This window comes from Apteryx rowi, unplaced genomic scaffold (assembly GCF_003343035.1).
Source record: "Apteryx rowi isolate R43461 unplaced genomic scaffold, aptRow1 scaffold_276, whole genome shotgun sequence".
NCBI lineage: Eukaryota > Metazoa > Chordata > Aves > Apterygiformes > Apterygidae > Apteryx > Apteryx rowi.
The window spans coordinates 508,881-525,387 of record NW_020449152.1 but is presented as its reverse complement, the minus strand read 5'-3'; the positions used below and the strand labels follow the sequence as shown (position 1 = coordinate 525,387).

Below are 16,507 nucleotides of genomic sequence, written 5' to 3'. Positions count from 1 at the left end.
AGACATACGCTTCAGTCAACTTTAAGCACAGCATGAAATATTTCAACACACATATACACAGTTTATTAATAGCAGCAAAGGCCAGTGACTACAGGCTGTATTAGGCAATATGTTAGAGCTCACTTATTTTTTTGCCACTTTCTGGGATGCCTCTGCTTTTAAAGTTCTCCACTGTGTTTCTATGTGCTTTTCATAAAGTAGCTGAATTTAGAGATAAGAGATCAATCAAGTTTGCTCAGTCAGTACTTTTAGTCTGTTTCATGTGACATGCAAATGATATTGTTCCCCCCGTCATTTTAAGACAGAATAACTCTGTGTCTGCCTTCACTTTAGATAACTATTCTTCTTTCAGTCTAAACATGCTTAATTCATTTTCTTCATGCTTGCCTGGTCTAGAAAGCACTGCTACTTTCCTGGTAATCTAGATTCAAACAAGGAAAGAGGATTTAGTAGGTGTTCTCTACTACTGTTGAAGCAAACAATAAATATGCCTTTGTCAATACTGGTCAGTAAATTCAGGCAGGGAAGTAACAAAACAATTTTATTTTCTATCAATTACTTTTGGAATGTAGTATTACAACAGGAGCAGTCTATGATTAAGCAATGATTTTATTTTGAACACACACAGAAGTACTCAACAAGCTAGCTAGACTTCCAAGTCCCATCACAGCAGAGATTAAGCTTTGTACAGATGCTATACAGATGTATCACATCACAGGGAATAAAGTAATCAGAGTAAAATTAAGCATTTTAATGACACTGATAGAAGTAAAACATCCGCAAATTGTTTTACAAGTCCAAACAGTACTTCTAATGTTTGATAAAGAATGGGGTCAAGACCACAAACCTGTCAGAACTAAAGTTCTGTGCCTGTTCTTTTTAAGTCAGTTTCTCTTCCACTATAGTATTAAAGACTCAAAACACCATGAAGCAACTCTCCATAAATCTTTAATCACATTACAGTAATGCAATGTTTCTGCCTTTAATGAATACTCTCCATGTTGCCCTTTTAGATAAAAACTAAATACCTGCAAGAAAGCAAAATTACATCATGTAAATGACACAATGCAAGTTTGTTTTTCAAAGTCTTTAAACAACTACTTGCATATGATCAGAATAGTAGACAAATGCAACATTTTTTTTTCAAAATATAAGCTCTATCTAATTCACATTTGAATATTACACAAGGAGGTTAGTTTGTTCCTACTGGAAAGAGTGATTTAGCAAATCATTCTCAGCTAGTTATGGTGGCAAAATTAGAGTAAGAGTTTTAAAATCTTTAATGTATAGCTCACTATTGCAGAGAGCTAGATACATAGCAATTAATTTACTCAGCATCCTGATTTTGACTAGATGCCACAATCCACATTAGATAAAACTGTATAATTTTAAACTAGATTAAACATCAAAATAATATGCATTTAAAGTTCCTACTGATGTATGAGAAGTCTATCACCTACCAAAGACTTACCATTTCATAATGAATAGTACCCAATGGGGAATATTCATGGGGGGGGGGGGGAAGGTTACACTACATGATCCACTTGTCATAAATTTGCAAAAGCAACATCCATAGCGAGTTTAAATGGAATACAAGTTTAAAAAAGACTGACCATGCATTACAAGCAGCTACCAGCATTAAAACCAGATACCTACAGTTTCTTCTGTATTAACTTCTTAAAATAAAACATCTTTTTGAGCAGACAGAGCTTTGAACAGGCTGGATGTATTTATTTTCAAGCAGCACAAGAGAAATCAAATACATTACTTGTATTTTCATTTATCAAATAACAGTTTCTATATTTAACAACTGCATTTACACCTTCACTTTCACAATTAAATACTGCCACATTAGTTTCTCTGCTTGGTAATAATTTTTATGGAAGTAAGAAGCTTGTTCAGGCAAAATACTGAATTTAATTACAAAGGTGCTTGAAACAGATGTACAAGGTTAAACAAGTGCAATTTATTAGAACACTGATCTAAAAATGATACTTGTGATATATAACATTTGAGAAAAAACGGTGTCTGGTGTGCACAAGAATTAAGGTTATGACATTAAAATGATTAACAAAAAATGCTGAACATTTTAATCCGATCAAATATTAGGTCATCCATACTTTGTCTTATGGGTTTTTGGGACCTATATCTTGTATTTATGTACACTCAATAGGCAGTTCCCCAAACCCTGGCACATACAAAAAGCAGAAGTCGATGCTTTTCACTCTAGAAAGTCAGGAGAAACAGGTACTATTGTACTAACAGTAAATCAGTTATAACTGTGCAGTGACAGCCGGAAATACCTTTGCAACATGCATCATGACTGAGGTGTAACAATAATTTCAATGCTTAGCCATCATAGGCAATGTCACCAATTCATTTAGGACTCCATATTCCTTGTAGTGGAGAAATGGATGTCAGGGTCTTTGAAATGGAAGTTCAACTGCATTAATCTTTAAGGATAAGTAATAATACTTGTATTGGAAATTTAAAAACAGAGAGGAGAGGAGAGGAAAGTAATAGGCATTTCTCTTGGATTTATCTAGAGAGGTTACAACAATTAAAGTAAGAAGAGAACTATAAGAGCTCTTATTAATCTCAGTGGCTGCATGCCCAACCGTAGCTCAAAGAGCAAGCATATGCATTAATTAAGATCACTTATTATGAAGAACACTTCACCATCCACTGCAACAGTATGAGTTTACATCTCAGCCCAACTTGCTAGCAGAAAGCTGATTCTTAAAAAGATAGAAAACTAATACAAGTTTCTTATTTACCATTTGTTAAATGTAGAATAAAAGGGAAACACTCTTTTTATCAGGTTGCATATGTTTGTCTCTGCAACAGAGACAGCTGGGAGAGTAGGAAAGAGACTGCTGAAAGATCTGTTTAGTCTTCCTGCCTGTTGAAACACTGTGAAACATCATAATAGACTCCCCATACAAAACAGCAAGCAGCTAGGCATCTGCCGAGCACTGCAGAGGGCACCTCACTCTACCTTTCCTCAGATGAATCTGAACAATCCTGACGTTTCCAAAATCCCTGGGCCAGTGAGGGAGTTTGTGGGAGTGAGGGGAATGCAAAGAGCTAACAAATCAGCTATACCACTTTGGGGCAGAGGGGAATTCTACAGAAGGAATTAGAGTGAAGAGGTGACAGAAATAAGGATATTAAAAAGGACCCTGCAAATCCCTGTTACTTTACCATGTACATGTAAATCCCAACTACTTGCCTAGCTCTTGGAACTCACCAGCATGAGCTCTTAAGCCTAGGCTTACCTAGTGTGCCTTAGGTTGCTGAGGTTAGTTTTATAAGTGCTTAAATCCTCCAAGCCGTATTCAGTCTTCACTACAACATGAAGCCTGATCACCTAAAATCCAGCCAGCAGATAATACAAAGTAACTATTTCACAAAAGCAAGTAATTATTTTCTTATCTGCATGCTGAATCAGAATGCTCTAGAATCATCATGACTAATTGCATCCCTATTCCGATTTCACCAGAGCTCTTCCTGCATATCAAGTATTTCTTAGTCTTTAAAAAGATATAAATGTCTATTACAGAGTTGTGGACTAGAACAGAAAAGAGCATCAGTCATTTTAAAAGATACACATATATACACACAGAGACCAAAAGCAACAGTTACACTTCTACAGGTACCTTTTACTTGTATGTCAGAAGCAGTAGATTAGTAGCGCTTTTTAGACGCATTATTTGCCCCTTTCAAGTAAAACTATTTAGACTAGCAGTACACTTTCAGGTTTTCCATGGCTGTTCTATCTGTAGCTTGCCCTGGAAAAATAATGAAGGCTTTAAAATAGATCTTGTGTTTTCAAATTCAAATTGTTTTTTGAAGCAATAAAGCTGAAAATTAAGTTGTTGGATAGGAATTACATGATACAAATTTGGCTTTTCTATTAACTTTTCAAAAGCACCTAAAGAAATTAGAAGTGAATTTCTTAAAACAAGTTGCATTAGGATCTTCCTAGTTACCTCTTGTACAGCTGCTGTATTTTGTGCGAGGAATAGAAGAAATAACTATGACTTGAAATCTTGGCCCCAGAAAAGAGCGTGGCAAAAAGCTGACAGATACCAATGAGGCAATAAACAAAGAATGTCTTTTACTGTATAAAGCTGGAATATTTGCTAATGTAATATAGAAAGCAGTAACAGCTACCACCTGGGGATGTTAGAAGGCATATAGGGGAATACACTTTAAGAAACAGGAAATAATCTGTTTCAGAAGCAGGAAATGTATGAAGTAGAATATGCTTGCAGACAGAAGACACTGTATATATGCACTTATAGATGAAATACAGCATTATGCCACATCTTTTCATATAAATGATTATATTTCTTCACACACAGATATGAACTGGGCTGTTCCAGCTACTCTCTCAATTCTGATGTTCCTTTCCTTATGAAAAAAGTAGTTATCTGAATAGAACATTCCCTGAGTAGACACAGAAAATCTATACAGCCAATTTTCATTTGAAAGAGTCTTCATAACTTTACTGGCAATAAAAGTGTTCAGAGTTGGCTACTGTGCTAGTTTTAGGTAATTTTAATACTTTGTATTTATATGCATGTAGTTACATTTATGGTGTAATTACATCCTAATAGATGATTCTATCCCAATTTGGGAGAACTGTTTTTTTAAATACTTTTTCTGAAGAGGTCTCTCTAACTGGAATCCTACTCATGTCCCAGGGTAAAACACAGCTGAAACATACGTAAATTTAAGGCAGCCTACTGCGTAACACCAAGAAAATACTGATTTCACAGTCGTCACACAGATTTGCAGACACAAAGAGTTAGAGATAGATTAATCTAACAACTGTATATGGCTACAGAGGAGAAAAAGAAAGAAAAATCTCAAGTCAGCCACAGTGTCACTTTTCACCTGCAAATTAAAATCAGCATGATGCAAGCGAGAAGGCTCCAGCTGCCTTGGAACCTTTTAAGGGTTCCCACCATATACTTTTTGCAGACATGCTCTCAAATCTAACCTGAAAAAGAAATCAGTATTCATACTCTGGTTATTTTTAACAAGAATTCACAAACATTTGGCTATCTGAATTGAAAAATATAGCTAATTTACATAAATATCTTCAACATCCAAGAAAATGTACAAATCTGAAGTTAAACACATTTGGCTTGCAACAAGCCCTGTTTGCTAATGTCTTTATAAAGGCTCAGATTTAAAGAAAAGTAGTCATTTTAAACCAATATGCTGCAAATGCCATCCCATTGCATGGAGACACTCACCATTCTTCTATACTTCTAGTGAAACTGCATGATAACATTCCACATTTGTTTGCAAGCAACATATGCCTCATTTTGGTCCTGGACTGTTAGTTTCCACTCCTATGTTTTGAAGCAGTCTTTTCATAGCTCAGAGAAGCCACTGCACCTGAAATATTCAGCAGCACTGTGCAATAGCATTGCTTAGTCCCCAAGGTTTTGTGTTGACTGCGTAAAAGTGGAAAACCATGACGACATGGCCGATTTTGCACTTGTGAAGGCTCCTCCAACTGACTGACCTGCATTATAAAACAAAAGAAAGAGGATCAATAATTGTCATGTTTTTGTCATCTTGTCATTACTATGCCATAAAACAGCACAATCGGTTGTCTAATTTGGGATTTAAAAATGCAAGTCCACAGTCTGTGTCATAAAACATTCAAAGAACTTGAACATAGTAGGTCAGCAGAAATGGCCTATGTTTTCCTTTGTCCTGGAGGACCTGCTAAGGTTTAGTATAGAAAAGTGCTCCTGGCCAGAGTACACAGCAGCAAAAACAGGAGCAAGACTCCAGTGCAAAGACCAAGCTAAACAGTTTTCAGCAAAGCTACTACAGAGCAGCTATAGGACTCTTCAGCTGGTGGACTCATGTTCTCTCACACTGCAAGGTGACAATCTCCTGAAGGTGCCCCTGTTCAAGTGCAGAAACTGCTTTTCCAGAAAACTGCAGACTATTGCAAAACCTACAGAGACTGACAAAGTCTTTCAGTGATTTCAGCCAGCTCTGGATAGCTTCAAAGTGATACAAGAGTGAAAACAACTGAATGCAGAAGGCAGCGTGGTGGTCTAAGCATTTATAGAAGACATGAAAAGCTTTTAAGCAAACACCTCCCTTCCCACGTTCCTATCCAGCTCACACTGGAAAAGAAATTAGTTTCTTTGGCCTAACTGCTTCTCTTTCTACTATCATGCAATATACAGGGCCTCAATCAGCAGCTTTGCTTCTCAAAACATTGCTCTATTTTGTATGCATGTTGTAAAGTATACTTCAACTAAAATGAAATATAAGTGAGATATAGGATGCTTCTACAAGATAGATGGTGCCGAGATCCAAGCTGGCTTTCAATAAATTTCTTACCTACAGCTTTTCCTGTTTGTACAACGTTTCGGCTAGTGGAAACCATCACATTTCCAATCTTCTTTCCACGTTCACTATTTTGCACTGAGCTAAACAAAAGGGATGCTGAAGACTGTTAGTCAACTGACATATTATCTCTAATTGTAAATAGACTATCAAGTTAGAAATATTTTATATATATAAAAACATATTTGTAGCATAGGAAATGTATGGGCTTGATTATATATAAAAGCCTATATCAGAAGTATGCATCTCATCCACACAGATCAGTTAGGCATAGAACAAATAAGAGCAAGCAGCAACAGTTCATTCTTATAAAACACACTACTACCTTTCACAAATACTTCTATGTTCTAAATTATAAAATCAAATTAATAGAAATTTTGGAAAGTTTTAGCTCTGATCTGTAAGTCTTAAAGAAGAAATATGTGTTAATGAATAGTCATTCATTTCTCTAAATAGGGTTTACTTTGCATTTTGCTTTTAAGATGTAATTTTTGATCAAGTATAATTTAACTCTCATGCTTTTGTTAAAAAAAAAAGTAAGACGACGACAGACACTACCATCATTTGGAAAGGACTGCACAAAAGCAATCAGCTCTATTGCACAAATGCAATCACTTGAAAATAGTCTCATTTAGTCTTAAATTATAACATTAAAGTTTCAGACTCATTTCATACTCTGAAAACCTATTTATGTAAAACTCGACAACACAGCTATAGAAAAGCATGCCACATTCTCTTCCACCTCACAATTTTCTATGTTAACTTGTTGAATACTTTCAAAATCTTCAGTGTAGATGAAAAGCAGAAAGAACAGAGTACCTCTCAAGAACAAGTTCAGGTACGATTTGCAAAAAAGTAAGTAATTTTGATGAGTATCTGACAGGCAAATTGCTTCTGAGGAATAAAGATACTGTTGTAAAAATATTTTTATTATTAGAGACAGCTACTGATAATTTCACATTTGTTTCAGAATACCAGAAAGTGTTAACATCTCCCCTTTAAAAAAAGGAAGGGGTGGGGGGACACACATTGTAGACATCCCTGCATCTTTCAGATTATTAAATCTTTCTACAAAGGCTACAAACCACAATAATAGTAAGAGCTGCTATCAGCATGTGCCTTTTGAAGGCAATTACCTTGAGATACATCTTGATTTGTTTGCAATTCTCAATCTCCATCACAGAAGTTTAATCTGTCATTGGTCAGCAGAAGCAACAAAAAGATTCAGTGGGCTGAAGTCTGAACCTTTTTATTCCTCAAGCTGCCCTTTTATGTTAGCACGTATTTTAGGTCTACTCAAAGTGTGTAACAGTTTACAGCCAAGGAACATGCAGAATTAGCAGTGCATATGCACTGCTGATTTAACAGGCATCTTATAGAACCAGTCTGCTTAAATGTCTACAATAAGTCAACTATATAGGTGGCACCACCAAATTTCAACAAATCCAGTGACTTTTATTAAAGAATAAATTTCACAGTCAACATAGCTAAGTAAGAGAAAACAACCTATTTTGCTTGATGGCTGAACAAAAGGAAACAGTTAATTGCAACTGTAAGACTGAATTTTGGCTTTAGTTAAGAACTGTACCGCTGCGAGAATAACACGTGCCACTGAAGCCAGTTTTAGACTTGAATATTATAGGTAGGAACTGACAGAACTTAAAGTTCGGGCAGAGTTCAGTGCAGCAAGAAGTTACAGAAGATGCATTTTAAACTTCTAAGCTGAAGAATCTGAGCCATAGCCTCAGTACATATACAAATGAACTCCAAGAGAGATTTTTTAGAACAATGCTGCATTAAAAAACAGAGCAAACAAACCAAAACCCCCTCAAACACTAATTTCTCCTAACAACTGGACCCAAAGCCAACACACAGAAAAACACTGATAACAGTTTTAATAGCTTTGATTTAAATGGATTCCTAACAGTTTAAAAATAAATATATAAAAGCCTTATAATTGCAATGCAAAAATCAGGGCTCTATTGTGTAAAGACTAACAAAACAGTGTATTAGCACTATTTCCCCCTATTTTGTGCAAACCATCCATCTTTATATGTGGTGAAGTTTTGCAGGAGAACTTTGAATACAGTTTCATCTACTTGGGTGATTCAAATTGTTATTTTGTTTAGCTCTCCATAGAAAGAGTTACAGTTATTAATATCTGACTTTTTTTTCCAGTACATATTGAAATACTATATACTTACTGTGACAATCTTAACTTAACATCTGATACAGAGTATTGTCCCTGGAATGGATGGCTGGAAGAGGGGAAAGAAACCAAAAAAATACATTTATTTATTTTTTCAAGATGAATCCATATTACAACAACTGAAATCACTGGTTACATTCTTCTCTGCTGTTTTTTTTAAAAAAAGTCTATTATAGATGTAGTACTATATCACTTTATAGTAGGCTAGATCCAGTGACTATTCAACCTTAGATTTCTTATGAACCACCTGTAAGGTGCTTTCTATTTATAAACCAGATATAAACAATCTTCTTTTCACATTAAGGCAGACACATACCTCCTTCTAACAAGACAAGAGCGTGAAAAAGTGATCCCTTAAGTAGGCCAAAAGAGCTTTGCAGGTGTAAAGAAAAACAACCTTCCTCTCCAGACTATGGCAGCTGCCAAAGCAAGAGCAAAACCATACAAGCCTCCCTGCAGTAAAATAGTAATCCATGCTAAACAAAGCACATGTGGAGCCTACAGTGTCACTAAGCCTGGCATGATCTGATATTAGAGCACAAATAAGCATAAAATAATCCAAAGTATAAAAGATGAAATATAAATCAGCCAGCTCCCCTCCATCCCCATCAGTGACAACCTTGGACACAGCTAGTCCCTGGACACCTGGAAGCAATCAAAAGAAAGAAAAAAAAAAAAAGCAGAACCATGTGAGGGCAATTCCTGAGGAATGACAATAAACTCTACAGCAGGGGACAGCCAACTATCAAGTTGCTCAAGTTTCACATCTCCTGACTCTGGATAGTTTTCTTCATAAAACTATATCCCAGAAATACAGTAAGGTATTAAAGAACAGAAATATTCTGCTTCTGTAGGCTCAGAATCCTTTCAGCATAGGGCTGCAAAAGTTTCATCCTCAAGGGCTTTCTAAGAGGAACGAGGGGAAAGCTGCAGTTCTACAGAATGGTGTGCCTGACTCTGCATGCTAGGCACTCTCTGTGCTAAGAGCTAAAAATTGGTTCCTTACCTCGAATTTACCTCTGCAAGAGCTGGATGCTTGTTGCTGTTCCATACTCTGTAGTTGTGTGTATTTTTCCAGGCTGCTACAAATGCTGTTCCAAAGTCTGACAAAGTCTTTTCATTGTCTGATAAATTAAAATAAAGATGAGTGAATCTGTAGCAATTTGTTAGAGATGTAATAAAAGAAAAGTGAAGGCTTTTTTTTCCCTTTTAAAAGAAAAACTAAAATTTTACAGGTTCTTGACAAATCAAAGTCAAGTCAAATTCCAGTACGATGAACCTGACACTTCACAGATGTTATATTATATTCATTTTAAAAAGTGTCCCAAATATACAGAGCCAGGACAAAACACAAAAACCAGACACAATTACACAATTTATGTTGCCGGGGGGGTTTTTGTCTTTTTTTCATGAAAACACTAACAGGACAGATTTTATAAAAAGCTTTTCATAATGCTTAAGATTAAACAATATTTTTCTTATTTTTAATTTATTTATAAAGCTCTGAGGAGTGCAACTGGGGAGAGAGAAAAAAAAAAAAGTCATCCAAACAGAGCCCTCTTGACTTGTTCTGTGGGCAAGGATGGGCAAGAGAGAAAGAAAGGCCACACAGCAACCAGGAACAGAAACATTACTTGCACTGGTCTTGGTGAGATGCACTAGGCTTTGCTGTACTATGCTATTACACATTCATATTTAGTAAACCTCAGATTGATTCCAAAACTGAAGTATCAGCTACTGTAGAATAAACTTATAACAACATCCCCTTTAAAATAAAATACATAAGAACATAGGAAATCAGAACCAGAGGTGAAGCAGCATGAGTTTCAATACAAGCCTGATACTTCATATCAAGCATGCAATCATCTTAAAATAATAATGCTGTTCAACAAAACTTAGCCTCTTCTAGATCTCAAAGTGTAGTTCTCAATCCCATGCTCTCTCACAAATACCATGAAATGGGTACTGAATTAGTTCACAATCAATAACAGGAAAATAAGCATGAAGAGGATGAGGTTAAGAGGATCAGTGTGGGGCAAATGAAACATTTTCCAGAAATAAACCACTGATTCTTTTAGTTACATTCATGCAGGAAAGACTGGAACATAGGGAATTCCCTCTGAACCAAGGCAGAAATGCTTAAGCTCCAGAAAACAGAAGCTTGTAAAGCCTATAGCTGACACTTTTCACTTAATTAAGTCCTATTTAAGACTACGGCAGGAAGGGAGAAGAGATGGGTCAGACCACCAAGACTCTCTGAGGACAGCCACTAACTTCATTCCTCCTTGGATCCAGTTAGTTCCCCAAACTGAACTTCAGGTGGCAACAGAGTCTGTAGAATATTCTAAGTTTGTAAAATCTCTCACTATACAGGGTTGCAAGTTCTTATGAGGGAAAGCTTAATTAAATCAAGGAGATTTTGTTGTCCTTGGCTATCCTTGTTATTCCTTGAGAAGTTTATTTACTAAATTCTTACTCTGCAGCCTTAAAGGCTATTTCTTCTTTGACCAGCTCCTCCTCCTTAGCAGTAGGCCAAGCATGTACAGCAACAGGGCAAATGCTTATTACACCCATGTTCATCTCGGCCCCCAGAAAAGGCATGCAGTGTACCTGGTTGTAGCACAGCAGCAAGTAGTGCATGAAGATAAGCAGTAAACTGAGCCCTGATCCACTCATCTCCTCCTTCCCAACCAGTGCCATCAAGGAACACATCATCTCTGTTTTCAGTCACATGCTTCACCAAGTAATCTGCAAATCTTAGGTCAGCAGTTGTAGGGTTCAGGATCTTACGGAGTTCTGGATCATGGATTTGTACATGAGCATCTTCTATCTGTTTGAAATAATTCCAAGGGTAAAAGTGGATCCAAATGAAATTGCTTATATATATAATGCCATGTACTATTACTGTCAAACAACTACCTAAATCTAAACACACAGTCACACCAGTATCAAGAACAAACAAATAACCAAATAAATCACGTGCAAGCTATTCTCAGAATGACATATATCGCTGATAAAACCAGAACCTGATGATCTTCCTGGCACAGAGTAAAAGCTGCTTATTTCACAGTATTTGGCAGGGAAGTTTGGTGTTCACATGTATTTTCTTTGATTTTCTCTGTGATTACTGTGTTAATTTATCCACTATATTAAGTTGGTTACATATATTTAACTATGTTATGTTACCAAATGCTAATGATCTACTTGTGACTATTTGCTAGAACAGACGCAGTGCTTTTTTAGGTACTCCTCCCCCCACCCCTTTTTCCTTTTTAATCTGTTGACTAAATCAGAAGGAAGTCAGCGTTAGTAGGCTTTATTCTCCAACTGTATACAGATACAGTTTCTCAGCTGCAGGCATTTATTTTTGAAGACCTTATTACAAAGCCATGAAAGTTCATAATGAGTAAAACTAAAACAGTAGTGAAATAAAAATTTTAAAAAAGCCCTAAAAATTCAAATATTGGATATAAGAATACACACAAAAAATATGCATTACTTTCTCACAGCTTAAAAGTTGTGTTCTCTACCCTAACAACCTATACAAATAGAATAAATTCTTAAATGTAAGAGCTTATTTCATGGGGAAGTTACTCAAAATTTGGGCATGAACCTGGAACATTACAGATATATATCCAAAATGCAATCTCTGCTTTGTCCACCCCCCCCCCTTTTTTTTCTCCGGTTCCAGAAGTTCAAATGCAAAGATTCATACTTCTACAATTGCATCGCTCAGATGTTTCTGCTGACGGAACAGGATGTTGGTGGCTCCAGCGACAAAGCCGCGGACTGTTACATCTGAGAGGAGATGATGTTGCTGCAGTGCCATATATGGCAAACAAAGGTATCCCTAAAATAACAGAGATATTTAGAGGATTAACAAAAAGACAAAACGTTGTCTATATTCACAATTTTTCCTAACAAAAGCCAGCACATTCCCACCCAGAATGAAGAACTTTGGTTACTATAATTTCAGCCATGATTATCTTTCTTTGCTACATTATATCTGCAAAGCAAAGGAAACAGATTTCATATAAACTAAGTTTTCAAGAGGTTGTGTAACCTTTCAGTCTCAGGACTGAAAATGAAATACAATGCTAGCTGACAAGAAGCAAATGTGTTTACACAGTAGCAGAATAAGGAGTATAAAGTGAGCATGGAGGTCTCAAGTCAGTTTAAAGTCAAGAAGTCAAGGGAGACAGATTCATCTCACTTCTACTTTGCATACCATGCTGTCTTCTGGTAGACCTGAGGTACATCATGCAGAAAAGCTACAGAAACTTACACAGCTGCTGTCCACATTTTGAAGATGGAGACTTACAGGCTCCAGAGAGAGCTGTCAATTTTGGGTGAGCATGTGCATGCCTGCTTTAAGAGAAAGCAGGAAAGAAAGCAAAGCACTGTGCTTTTTAAACCACTCCATGCTTAGAATCGTACATTCCAATTAAAACAAAACAAACGACCCCCCCGCCCCCCCCCCCCATTTTAAAAGAAGTGCCATAAGGCTTTTAAGTAAGTTATGCAAAGATCATTGAAAAGAAGCTGTAGGTATTGTATTATTTCTTTTAAATGTAGAATCAACATATCCACTAAATTTAAAACTCAGATCTAATTTCAACTGTTTCAATTGCATAAAGCACAATGCAGTTTATTCACTAGTACAAACCCAGAAGGGTTAATGGCATACTGGACAGAAACAAAGAGCACATGTACTTTATCACACAGTACACGATAATTGGAAACATATGGAAGAAAGGAGCACAACTCTTCCCTTTTGTTATATTAAACACAGGGATAGCTTTCCAGATGACAAGCACTTATCAGCCGAAAACAAACAGCCTGTGTCAAAAGAACAATGGTGCTTTGAAACAGAATCATCAACCTAAAATAGAAAATATTCAGAAAAATAAGGCTTAGGAAGTTGGCAAAGAAAGGTCCAATTAATTTTTACTCAAATTTTGGAAATACTTCACCATTTAAAATATCAAGGGTCAGTTCCCAAATTCACATTTCTCCATAAATATAACTGTGTTGGTTTCTATGAACCTGTTCCCCCCTCCCCTTTTTTTTATTTTTAAAGAGTGCAATTTAAATGAGCATTAGATCCTATAGAACTGGTAATAAAGAAACAAAATATCACAGCCTATTTTTCATTATGCTCTGGTGTATTTGGATATATTCTGCCAACTGGCAAAATCTCATCCCATTCAAATTTGTCAGATTTGTTATTCTTCTACAGCATTGCCTAAAAGAACCCAGAGATGAGACCTCTAAAAGAGATTTAAACTTTCCAGTAAGCAGTTAAATTTTAACTTGCAATCACATTTTCTGATAACTTTGAGGTGTAAAGCCTTTTCTTTTTTAATTACATTGGATGAACTCAAATGAAAACTGCCTTTGTGGAACAGAAGGTAAACATGTAGAAACTGTCAACTTCCATAAAAATTGTTTACTTTTCCATTTTACAAGCTTAGCAGCATACAAAGTTTGCACTCTTAGCCCCACACGCTATCAATTATTTGCGCCTTGCCTTCAATCTAGTATTTTAATAGAACTAAACTAAATACAACTTACAGGCTATTTTTTAGACAAGACAGACCATAAAGACAAACACCAAGCTGTAGATCTTTGCTGGACAGCCATTTCTAGTGGCGGCTTAAAGCAATATAGAGCAGATGGCATTTGATCTGCTCATTTGTGCCTAATGTATTGTTGCCAATGAAAGTTATTCTGAGAAGCTCAAATACAACTGTCAAATACAATGTTTTGCAAGGAAATACAAATAAGCATCTCCAAAGGGAGAGACACTACCATGAACCTCATCAGGTTGAAGGGATGAATCTGAATCTTCCACTTCCTGGGCAAATGCACTCATCTAATAGGTTATTACATAAAAACAAAACAAAGTATTATATCACTTCTTTCACTGACAAAGTTGTATTTAAAGAGAGGCATCTGCCCTGGTTTTTATAGGTAAGCCAGAAGTAGTAAATGTGTATTACATATTATCTGAGAATGGCTGTTAGGGTCCTTAGAGAAACTCTGTAATACCTGGAGTTCAATTACATTTCTCTGTAATCTTAGAGCTCAGCAGCTCAGTACCATGCACAGAGAAAGAGCCACAGATAATGAGGAAGTGTTAACAGACAGAGGAGAAAAGTTACCTCTAGGCTTAGGTAGCCACTAAGGAGTAGTTTGCAGAATCTTAGTTAGGACGAAGGTATCTAAATGCTTCTTAAGTACTCTGATCTTGCCCCATATAGATTAGATTAACAATTCTTCAGAGTAAAAGAAAATAGTAGTTACTGATACCTACCATGCATTGAGCATAGTGGGTCTACAGGTTACAATCATACAGAATTGCAAGCAGTACACAAGTATACATATGACAGTATACATATGACAGCAAAGTGGAAGGCACGTGTGCATGCATGCACACCCCCCTCAGACAGGCACTCAGTGTCTTTATCTGCCTAGGAAAAAAACACAGCTGTACTTACATGTACATTGTAGTACCCTACAGTCATTTAGAGCTGGATAACCAAAATTATTAGTCACTTCTGTAAAAACAGCAGTCTTTTGAGTTACCAGGTACCACAAATAACCTGTTTACCTTTGTAAAAATAGCCAGTGGCATACCATACTGGTCCTCTTCCAATCCAGATATCAATCCTGGAACAAGCACCATGTGTCCTGTATTTGCCTGGGGCTGCACAGTGATTGGAAGGCTTTCTGAGCAGAAGCATTTTTTTGGTAGATTTTCAGCCTGTTCAGATGCTTTATTTTCACGTTCTCCTTCTTTCAAATTAGACTCCTCCAAAATGCTAGGATCTAAGGTCTCCCAATCACTTTCAGAAGACTCTGGAGAAGTGCGGAAAGGAACTTTCAAGTGCTGTACAGTACCATTGGAGGCCTGAGCTCCATTGCAAGTCTTCTGTGACTGGGAAAAAGGCACATTTGCTTTTTGACCTTCCAGTGAATGGTCTCCTGCCATCTTTCTGCCTTCCTTTCCCATTTCCAAGTTTGAATTTGAAATAGCAGCAGCAGACACAGAAACATAATCATCTAACAGTGGAGTGATTTCCTGCAAGCCAGTATCCTCTGAAATACTCTTTCTTGGTCTATACTGTGAGCAGTCAGTAAGACCATGTTCAATCATACCTGGAAAGTGATATCACACATGAATATCAGCACCTTAATACAAATTCAAATGACTTTTGTTAAAGACAATGAAGGAAATGCTCTTCTGTGCATACTAGAAATCACATACTTCGGAACACTACTTTGAAAGTCAAACCTTCTTTCCAAGAGAATCTGCCCCAACCTTTTGCTTTGAGAAGAATAGTTAGAATTTAAGAATTATCTAGGCAAGTATTTCCCCTCCTCTCCCCCCTTTTTTTTTTTTTGAGGGGTATGTGTAGAGGAAATAGAGCTGTATTTTTGGTTTGTAATAACTTGGCAAGAATACATGCCCAATGACTTATTCGGAGCCCCATCTATGTTATCAACAAGCAATAATACAGAAGATACAGTAGCTCTGGCTAAACACAAAGAATAATGCATATACTGTAAGTAATAAGTGTTAGGAGATGTGTCCATACTACACAGACATGCATACAAGTTATCCCATTTTTCAGGCAATATATTGACAGAACCCTACTGTCACATAAGTTGCTTTCCACATGGAACAGTACAGCCAGTCTCAGTTATGAACAGAAACTATATTAAAAAGAAGTCCAAACATCTCTTCTTACCAGGAAAGAGTGACAGGACAGTCATTAGAGCTCCCACCAATCTATTTACTGGAGAAATGTAAAACAGCACCTGGTGGCAGGAGGGAAAAAAGAAAAGAAGGGGGGGTAGGAAGGAGAGAATTAAAAAAAAAAAAAATAGCTTACACATGACAGATAA

At 36.5% G+C, this 16,507-nt stretch overlaps 1 protein-coding gene across 4 annotated transcripts in view; it reads right to left on the bottom strand.

Annotated features, from left to right (window-relative positions):
• Positions 1-531: 531 nt before the first annotated feature.
• The window catches only part of AVL9 (AVL9 cell migration associated), a 45,443-nt gene continuing 29,467 nt past the window's right edge, over positions 532-16,507 (bottom strand). For 3 of the 4 annotated variants that reach the window (XM_026068578.1, XM_026068579.1, XM_026068581.1), the window contains 8 exons: positions 16,351-16,420; positions 15,210-15,757; positions 12,312-12,446; positions 11,207-11,426; positions 9,603-9,720; positions 8,592-8,645; positions 6,382-6,470; positions 532-5,542 (listed from right to left, as the gene is read on the bottom strand). In XM_026068578.1, coding sequence (XP_025924363.1) covers positions 5,448-5,542; positions 6,382-6,470; positions 8,592-8,645; positions 9,603-9,720; positions 11,207-11,426; positions 12,312-12,446; positions 15,210-15,757; positions 16,351-16,420 — 1,329 coding nt within the window. In that variant the 3' untranslated portion in view covers positions 532-5,447. Of the gene's footprint in view, positions 5,543-6,381; positions 6,487-8,591; positions 8,646-9,602; positions 9,721-11,206; positions 11,427-12,311; positions 12,447-15,209; positions 15,758-16,350; positions 16,421-16,507 lie in introns of those variants that run through there. The other variant, XM_026068580.1, reaches the window with a different exon arrangement.